The sequence below is a fragment of the Triturus cristatus genome, chromosome 8 (assembly GCF_964204655.1).
Source record: "Triturus cristatus chromosome 8, aTriCri1.1, whole genome shotgun sequence".
NCBI lineage: Eukaryota > Metazoa > Chordata > Amphibia > Caudata > Salamandridae > Triturus > Triturus cristatus.
In genome coordinates, this window is record NC_140591.1 from 1,606,290,932 (window position 1) to 1,606,300,941 (window position 10,010).

The 10,010-nt window shown below is 49.2% G+C and overlaps 1 protein-coding gene across 1 annotated transcript; it reads left to right on the forward strand.

Moving 5' to 3' along the window:
• The first annotated feature begins 7,462 nt into the window (after window positions 1-7,462).
• Window positions 7,463-8,446, forward strand: LOC146806313 (olfactory receptor 56A4-like). The gene has a single exon (XM_085623946.1). It carries the CDS (start codon window positions 7,463-7,465, stop codon window positions 8,444-8,446), a length of 984 nt encoding a protein of 327 aa, XP_085480072.1.
• The last annotated feature ends 1,564 nt before the right edge of the window (window positions 8,447-10,010 follow it).

Here is a 10,010-nt window from a genome sequence, read left to right on the forward strand (position 1 = left end):
GTATTTCCCCAGTCATAATTGTGACCTAGCATGTTGTCATCCTTACATGTGTCGAGTACATGCACATGCAAGTGGCTGTGCTTTTTGTGGCTGACTTCTTGTGTGTCTCTCATCCCCAGGTACTTGCGCATGCCGTCTGCTGGTTGCATTGTTGTGGCACTGCTATTCCTCATGGACACGTCATCGTGTGCTGACTCAGCGTTACACGCACGGACAAGTTTGGAAGTCTCCTTAGGGTAAGGGATGCATCAGGGGTGTATTGGGTGTGGCAGTTGTTTACGATGTGTGCACACTGCCCCTGTCGATGTTTGGTTCCTCTGCAGACATGTCGCATCACCATGGGACACATGACATGTAGCTGGGTACACCTGAATAGATGGTCAGACTTGTTGACAGTCATCTGTGATGGGATAGTGGATTTTGATGATGTCATCAATGTGTGTAACACTGCCCTCGGACACATACGGTTTGCATTGGCTTGACATGGTGTGGGACTTCCACATCAGAGGATCAATGGTGTATGGCAGCCTCTCCGTGAGCAGCAGGGGGTGTTTAGCTGTTAGCCGACACTTGTGTGCCAGTTCCATGGCTATCACGCATTTGTGCTGCAGAAGGGGGGTTCCAGTGTTGGACCCACATGTTACTCCACATGACCTGTTTATGTGTACTCCAAGTTGCCTCTGCATTCCCGAATACATGAATAATAAAGGTGTCCCTATGCCTCCAAGGTGCCTATTCTCAGTCAATGCTGGTGTGTTGCCACGGTGCATCCGGCATGTCTGGCATGGTTTTCCGTGATAGTGGCTATGTGTCTATGTGTCGAGTAGCAAGATGCAAGCTGTTTGTGTGGGATTAGACTGTGTATTGTGCATGATGTCCATGACTGTGTGGGTATTGTGACATGTGCCATCCCCATGCATCCAACGTTGGCCAGGCCACCATTCTCTGCATCCACCTGACTCAAGCTTGCAGGACATGGTTCTGCCACCTGTCCACACATACCTGGGTGCCCCCCAGGACACTCCACATGATCCCTGACCTCTGCGCATGGCTGTCGCTGTACTCAATATGTCTGTCGGCACGGTTGTGCGGCCACCCCCTCAGCTGGTTGGGCCCATCACGGGTGTGTATGGTGCTCCATGTCTGTGTTGCCTAATACATTGTGACCCATGTGTGTCCTGTGCCAGACTCAGGCCCCAGGGTGTGGATGGTTGAAGTCATATGAGAACTCAGGCATGGTTAGACTTAACAAGACACATGTAAGGTAATAATGCAAAATGTAGGCATCATCTCTTTATCGTGTAACTTTTTATTTTTGTTGGGGTACGTGGGGGGGGTATGACATGAGGGTATTTCCGGGTGTGTGGAATCCAAAGTTCACTAGGGGAGTTGGTGTCCTTGCCATTGGAAATCCTCAGAGTCCATGCCACAGTCTTTGTCAACATTGGTCAGACAGTGACCAGCAAGTCCATGTGGCAGAGAATGTCTTTTGCTGATGTGCTGCTGTTGGTCCAGTGGGCCAGGTGCCAGGCCAGGTGTCCTGGGAGATGGTGCTGTTGCGCCAACCCTCACGGTCTTTTCCATGGACGACCCGCCCTCCTGCGGGAACCCTCAGAAGCAGGCCGTGACGATGTTTGGGATGCTCCGTCGGATGTCTCCTCCTCCTCCTCCTGATCCCTCCCTGTGGGTGGTGATGTTCTACGCCTGGTGGCACAGGGAGGGTTGCCCATGTTGTCGGCTATCTGACGGAGTGTACTGTGAATTCCCGTGAACACCGTCACGAGCTCAGCCTGTCTGTCCTCCATCCGCCCTTGGTGTCGCAGTAGACAGGCATGTTGCTCCGCATGTTGCTGGGCCTGCTGGGTCTTGATCTCCTCGAGGATGGACACAACCTGGGCCATGCCCGTGGTGTCCTGCCGGTATGTTTCCAGGATGTTTCTGACATGGGAATATACCGGTTCTGCAGCCAACTGGTCAGGTTTGCGCCTCCTCCGTCCTCCACTCCCACCACCCCTGCCCACTTGCACCTGGCCTGCCCTTGCGGGCACATCGGGTCTCCGGGACCCCTGAGGGGTGGCATTTGCGTTGTCGCCTGCCTCCTCCTGGGTGCCTGGTACACCGTGTTCCTCCTGGTCAGCCTGGCTGTGTCGTGGTGGTGGGGCAGGGATCCTGGTTGTCTCCTGGGATGTGGCAGGAGTGGGGGTGGTGGTTGGCCCAGTTGTACCTGACGCAGGTGCTGCAGGTGGTTGGACACCAGAGGGGCCAGGTTGGTCGGGGTCGTCCACAGAGTGGTGAGAGTCATTGCTGCCGGTGGGTCCGTCATCCCGCAGAGCCGGGTCCTGTGAGTCTTCCCCCCAAAGTGTTGGGGGGTGATCCACGACGTTGACCTGTGTGTGAGAGAGACAATGTTAATTTTGTTCCATGCAACATCCATGTTTCATTCGTTTCTAAGTTGGCACATTTCTTTTGGGAATTTGGATATGTCTTGCATTCCACTCACAGTGCACTTGTGCATGGGTATGTCCCTTGGCCACAGCTTTTGAGACTTTACCTATGTGTGGCACAGTCTTACTTGCTGCGTCAATTGTGACTGCAGTCAGCAGTGGAGTGAGCAGGTGTGGCGAGCCATGCATTTGCGCCTTCCGTGTTGCACTGTACGTGGGCACATGGAGTTGTTCCACACACTTATATAATGCAGGTAGCTGGCGTTGTGCTCGTGCACAGGTTGAGACATGGCCCTGTGTTTTGCCATGGAGAAGAGAGGGCGATTCAGGCACTAGCCACCCTTGTCTACATGCACGCAGTCCACCTGCTGACAAGCAGACATTCCCACACCCTTGGCTTGTTGATGTGAGTTTGTTTCTGATCTCCAGGCACCCATTGGGTGTAGTGTCTGTGTCTGCGCTGCTGCTGTGGTGGTGTGTGCTGCCACTCTTTCACAGTGTTGGCTGTTCATTAGCTGCTGTCATGTGCAAAAACGTGCCTTCACCCCCATGTCTTAATGCAAGGCGTCCGCCATTTGCTGGCAAGTCTTTCCTGTGTGGGGACACACTGTTTGTCTGGCTGTGACCTAGGCCATATGGGCAGAGGGCATTGTTGTCTGCTTCTGAGTTGCACTATGTGATTTTTGGGGCCCACACTCCTGCCATCCGGATTACCGTGTCTTGTGTTGGTGTTTTCTGTGGCCTGTGACTTGGCATTGTCCAGCTGGGTGCATGGGGCATGGTGGCGCTAGTGGCATGTGCGTGTTCATGGAGTGTGGTTGAGTCATGCGATAGCTTGGGGTGGTTGCGTGACTGATTGTGAGTTTGGTTGTGGATGACGTTCCCTCCATGTGAGGTGAGTTGTTTGTGTACTCACCCGGGTCTCGGAGTCCTTCTAATCCGTCCACTGACACCACCGGCAGTATGGCCATCACCCTCTCCTCCCAGGGATGGTATTGTACGGATCTGTGGGGCGGCCCTCCTCCAGTGATGTTGGCCTGGTTGTGGTCGTCGGTCATTTTGGCTCGGACCCTCCTCCGCAGATCGTACCACCTGGCTTGGCATTCATGCCTGGTCCTTCTGGTGGACGCAACAGCATTCACAGCATCGACAATCCTCTGCCACATGGCTGTTTTTTCGGAAATGGTGGTCTGTCTGACCAATGTTCCAAAGAGGTGTGGCTCGACTCTGAGGATTTCGTCGACAAGGACCTCAAACTCTTGGCTAGTGAACTTTGGATTCTTGTTAGTGGGCATGGTGAGGGGTGTGGGTGTGGATGGTTGTGGGGGGTGTGGGTGTGGATGGTTGTGGGTGTGTGGGTGTGGTTGTGCAGGTGTGTGTGTGAATGTGATGAGGGTGTGTTTGTGAAGGTGGGTGTGTGAAGGTGTGCAAGTGTAAGGTGTAGTAAAGGTTCAAGTATGGTGCTGTAGGTTGTCTGTGGGGTCTGGCAGCAGTGAGTCTGTTGCAAAGGCTCATGGTTTGTGTCTGTGGGCCCTTTTTATTGGTCCATTGGTGGGTGTGGCTGTGTTTGAACTTTGGGTGGGTGTGTTATAAGGAGTGGTTGTGTTTTGGGCCTCTGTTTGGGATTTTGGCAGTTGCAGGTCAGTGAATGTGTTGTATTTGTGCTTGTTGGACATGTTTTGTGGCTTTGTGCCATTCGAATAGTGTATTCTTGTGTTGTTGTGCTTTGTCCTGGGTGTGTACGTGCATTTTTAGCGTGTGTACGGGTTGTACTTCGGCAATTTTGTTGTACAGTGCTGTCCTTGTGTCTGGCTTGGTACGACTCGTACATGCGCGATGTTGTGTGAAGGTGCTGGTGTTCGGGCCTGGGGTGCGCTCCGTACTTAGAATGTTGGGGTTGGGGTACGCTCCATACATACGCGGGTGAGGGGACGGGTCGTACATACACGGTTGGGGTGGGGGTACGGTCCGTACATACATGGTGGGGGTACGCTCCATACATACGCGGGTGAGGGTACGGGTCGTACATACACGGTTGGGGTGGGGGTACGCTCCATAAATACGCGGGTGAGGGTACGGGTCGTACATACACGGTTGGGGTGGGGGTACGCTCCATACATACGCGGGTGAGGGTACGGGTCGTACATACACGGTTGGGGTGGGGGTACGGGTCGTACATACACGGTTGGGGTGGGGGTACGCTCCATGCATACGCGGGTGAGGGTACGGGTCGTACATACACGGTTGGGGTGGGGGTACGCTCCATGTATACGTGGGTGAGGGTACGGGTCGTACATACACAGTTGGGGTGGGGGTACGGGTCGTACATACACGGTTGGGGTGGGGGTACGCTCCATACACGCGCGGGTGAGGGTACGGGTTGTACATACAAGGTTGGGGTGGGGGTACGCTCCTTACATACGCGGGTGTGGGTACAGGCTGTACATACACGGTTGGGGTGGGGGTACGCTCCATACATACACAGGGGAAGGGTACGGGTCATACATACACGGTTGGGGTGGGGGTACGGGTCATACATACACGGTTGGGGTGGGGGTACGCTCCATGCATACACGGGTGAGGGTACGGGTCGTACATACACGGTTGGGGTGTGGGTACGGGCCGTACATACACGGGTGTACATACACGGGTGGGGATTCGACTCGTACATAGGAGGGCTGGGGGGAGTGTTGGGCGCGTATGCGGGCACATGTTTCCATGGTTGCTATGGGAGTTTGGTGCGGACGGTGTTTTTTCCATCCGGTTGTAACATCGGACGCACGGGATGGATCGTACTAGCGCAGTCGGACTTCACTTTTCACATTTGTACGGTAAATCGTCCGAGGACGTGTCGGACACATTTTCCGACCCGAGGACGTGTGGGGAATAATTCCCAATGCGATTCGTATGGACTTTTTCCCATGCGAATCGTACTTGGCAGTTTGTACGGCACTTGTACGATTCGTACGGTAAAAAGACCGGATACGAGTCGTACGGGGAATTTTTTTACAGGATCGTAATCGGCACCATTGTATAGCATTATAATATAATAGAAAAAAAAGAAATGTGATTTTTTTAGCATTGGTGGTGCCAGAAAGACACTGACCAAAAACAAAACCCAAATTATTAACATTATATTCTGTGTGAGTTCAAGTAAGATGCATTCTCAAGTGGTCCAGGCTCAAGAGTGCAGTCACAGACTGTTCATACTTTGTATTGGACCTCTGTATTTGCTACCTATCCTGCCAAAGGACTGGAATAGCCATGCAGTGCCCTGTATTGGAGGTGAAAATCTCCTGGAAGTCTGTCACATGGGTCATCAGCGCATGATTATACTGCATAGCGCCCATACCCATGAATAGAATGAGCCCAGAAAGACCAGATATACTAGGTTAAGGAGGAGTCCCATGCCAGGTGCTGACTGTGGCGGGAAAATTCTGTTGAAATCCAGCAGGTAGAACTAGGAGGTCCAGAGGTGATGCTTGAAGGCAAGACTGAACTTTGCATGTTTTAGTTTGGCTGATAGAAAGCCTAGGATGGTTAATATGTTACGAGGGATTAAATGCTTAAGTTTTTTTCCTCTTGCGGTGCCAGAACAGGCTTAAACTTTCAGGAGTGCCCTGCTGAAGATATCTGCCCTACAAAGAAAACATAGATCCTAATGCAAAAACTTTAAGTAAGAAAAGCCACCAACTAAATTGCACTTTTCACTTGTGGCTCAGAAAAAGTACTAGACCACGGTCAACCTCAAGGAGGACAATGGCATATTATTATATTTTTTTAATTTCTCAAAGTCTAGTTTTGAACAACCGTTAATGCTTCCTCCTCTGTGGGCTTTGATTTTTTGGGCTTTAAGTGAGAAACTATGACCAGAGCTCATGAGAATGTTTTGTGTAGAAAGTCGAGGAAAGTTCCCAGTATTGTTGTGGGATATGGGTGTAATTGCATTAAAAAATACTGTGTGAACATTGCAGCCTGGAAGCTGGGATCCTCCTTATTGAATATACTGTATTCATACTCCACAAATGTAGAGACTCTGGCTCCGATTTAGATATCGGTGGATGGATTACTCTGTCACAACAGATCTTATGGGATTTATATTTCAGTTGAAGTGATATCCATCACCTTTGTAACGAAGTTATCGTCTGCCCAGATCTAAATCAGGCCTTCTTTCTGGGGCATTACCTATCCAGGACTTGAGCTTGACATTTTGAATCTTAAATGGTGAAGTTACAAGTGATGACCAAATCCAATGTATCTCCTTCTGATTAAGTTATGCAGTAATTAATTGTAATAAAAAGATTGGGAGTTTATCGGTACAACACACATCTTCTCATTCAAAGGTCACCCATGGATCTCTTCTGATGTCTAGAGAAACATAATACATATTTTAGAATATTATAACACATTAATATTAATTTACTATTGATAGTCACCTCATAATAAATTCTTACTTTTGTCCTACAAGCTATTTGTGTGAATAACTTACACCCACAATAGACTCTGTGACTCAATGCCAATATTATGAGCCCTAACTCATACATTTTGTTTTGGCGAATTAACCTTTGAAATGCTCAAATTCTAATAGGTCAAAGGACAGTTTTTAGAGTTTGGCAGAAAGGTTAATAAAACTAAAAGCTGCTATCGTGTAGTAACGTACTAGAGGCACAAGTGAGATAGTTTTCATGTAGCTTTAATTCAACCAGACTGAGCTGCCTCAACAGTACCATCATGTACTCTTCGATCTCACGGTGTAACACCAACTGTCACATTTCAAACCCTAACATTCTTTTAAGAACCTGAGGAGTAGAACATTCTACTCCTACCATGAGGTTAATATACTAAGGAAGATACAACACATCTTCCCTTCTTAAATGAACATACAAACACAACCAAAAAACAATAACTAAATATAACATATAGTAACCTAAGTAGAAGCAATTATAACCTGTACAGGTAACCACTTAATACCTTTTTTGCTTTTCTTCCCTTCTCTACAGATGCTGATGAGTTGCAAGATGGCTATGCTCACCACCAACGCTACTTCGTCTTTTCAAATTTCACACTTTATTTTGATATGCTTTCCAAATTTCCAGAGCTGGCAGCATTGGCTTTCCATCCCTCTGGCTCTTCTTTTGTTGTCAGCCATTGTTGTCAATATCTTAATCTTGGCAGTCATACAAAGAGAGCGACGTCTCCATGAACCCATGTATTTTTTCATTGCCTTACTTGCTATCCTAGATCTGGTTGTGTGCGTATCCACCATCCCCAAAATCCTGGGAATCCTCTGGTTCAATTGGAAGGTGATAGACTTGTATGCCTGCTTTATACAGATGTACATTTTGAACAGTTTCATGCCATCACAGTCTGCAACATTCCTTGTCATGGCCTTTGACCGCTACACAGCAATCTGCAAGCCTCTTCAATATCCCTCTGTCATTAGCAGCAGGTTTGTTTCACAAGCCTTTGCATTCATCTTGCTGAGGAATCTCCTGATCAGCATAGGCAACCCAGTGTTAGCTGCCCGACTTCCATACTGCTCTAGGAATATTATTGAAAACTGCATATGTGGGGTTGTCTCCGTGGCATCCCTTGCATGTGGTGACAGTACAATCAACAAACTGTACCAGCTTGCCACTGGCTTCATTCTCTTAGGCATTGACTTCATTTTTATTTCCCTGTCTTACTGTATGATCTTCAGGGTGGTTATGAAGCTTCAGGCAGAAGGCGCTGCAGCTAAAGCTTTTAGCACATGCACACCCCACTTCATTTTGATCTCTTTTTTTTATACTTTGCTTTTGGTCTTAATATTCACCAACACAATGAGGAAGAAAATTCCCCCTGATGTTCCCATCTTGTTTAATGTCTTCCACTTTGTTGTTCCACCTGCCATGAATCCAATAGTTTATGGACTAAGATCCAAAGACATTAAACAGGGAATCAAGAAAATGATAGGGAAAGGAAACACAGATCTTAATGTGAAAGACAATGCCACAAACTAGAGAAGGAAGACAATGCTAGGGAGCTGGCTGATGTTTACTACTATCTGCAAAAACAACAGCTACTGCTAGAGAACAACAAAAGAAGTGAGGTTATAAAGGTATCTTCATTTTTGTTTTATTTAATATATCCTTTCTTTTGATTTAATGTCCATTTAATAATGTATTTTGCAGGTTTGACAAACTGCTGAACAGAACAAATCAAAAAAAGAAGAAAAGAAACAATACAGGATAACTTATGAACTTTGTATTGCCTTTGAAGGGACAGAAATGAATACCAAGGTGCCAATTACGATCCTGAAAAAAACGGGTACGAACCGTCGGACGGAGGCTTTTTTCCGTCCGACTCGTACCCGGTTGTAAAACTTTACAAACATGCAAGTACGATTCGCACGGAAACACCATTTCCGTACGAGTCGTAGAAAACACCGACCGACGATAAGATACATACAAATGTGATCCGGGGAAAGCGCCGACGTGACGTCGGGACAGTCTCAGGTAGCGTTTCACGAACCAGGAAGTACGATTCGAACCGACAGCGGTCCGGACGGCAATATTTTTACGGCACCCAAAAAGTGCCGGAAAAGCGAAGTACGCCGCGATGCGAGTGGAATTGGGGGCCCGGTACGTGCCGTACCCCCCAGCCCCCGTGAGTACGTGCCGACCCCCCCAGCCCCCGTGAGTACGCGCCGAACCCCCGTGTATGTATGGAGCGTACCCCCGTGTACGGACGAGTCGTACACCTGTGTATGTACGGTGCGTACCCCCGTGTATGTACGGTGCGTACCCCCGTGTATGTATGGAGCATACCCCTGTGTACGTACGAGTCGTACACCCGTGTATGTATGGTGCGTACCCCCCGTGTATGTACGGTGCGTACCCCCCGTGTATGTATGGAGCGTACCCCCGTGTACGTACGAGTCGTACACCCGTGTACGTACGAGTCGTACACCCGTGTATGTATGGTGCGTACCCCCAGCGCGTAGCGCTGGGGGTACGCACCGTACATACACGGGTGTACGACTCGTACGTACACGGGGGTACGCTCCATACATACACGGGGGTACGCACCGTACATACACGGGGGGTACGCTCCATACATACACGGGGGGTTCGGCGCGTACTCACGGGGGCTGGGGGGGGTCGGCACGTACTCACGGGGGCTGGGGGGTGTTGGGCGCGTATGCGGGCACATGTCTCCATGGTTGCTATGGGAGTTCGGTCCGTACGGTGCATTTTCCATACGGTCGTAACATCGGACGCACCGGATGGATCGTACTTGCGCGCTCGGACTACACTTTTCACATTTGTACGGTAAATCGTCCGGGGATGTGTCGGACACTTTTTCCGACCCGAGGACGCGTGGGGAATTGTTCCCAATGCGATTCGTACAGACTTTTTCCCATGCGAATCGTACTTGGCAGTTTGTACGGCACTTGTACGATTCGTACGGTAAAAAGACCGGATACGAGAAGGGGAAATTTTTTACAGGATCGTAATTGGCACCAAAGTAGTGAGGGATCTGAGAGATATAGGAAAATAATTCCAGTACTTTGAGGTAAGATGT

Excerpts from the sequence above, each read along its gene's own strand:
- LOC146806313 (XM_085623946.1), top strand. The coding sequence starts at position 7,463 with ATGGCTATGCTCACCACCAACGCTACTTCGTCTTTTCAAATTTCACAC.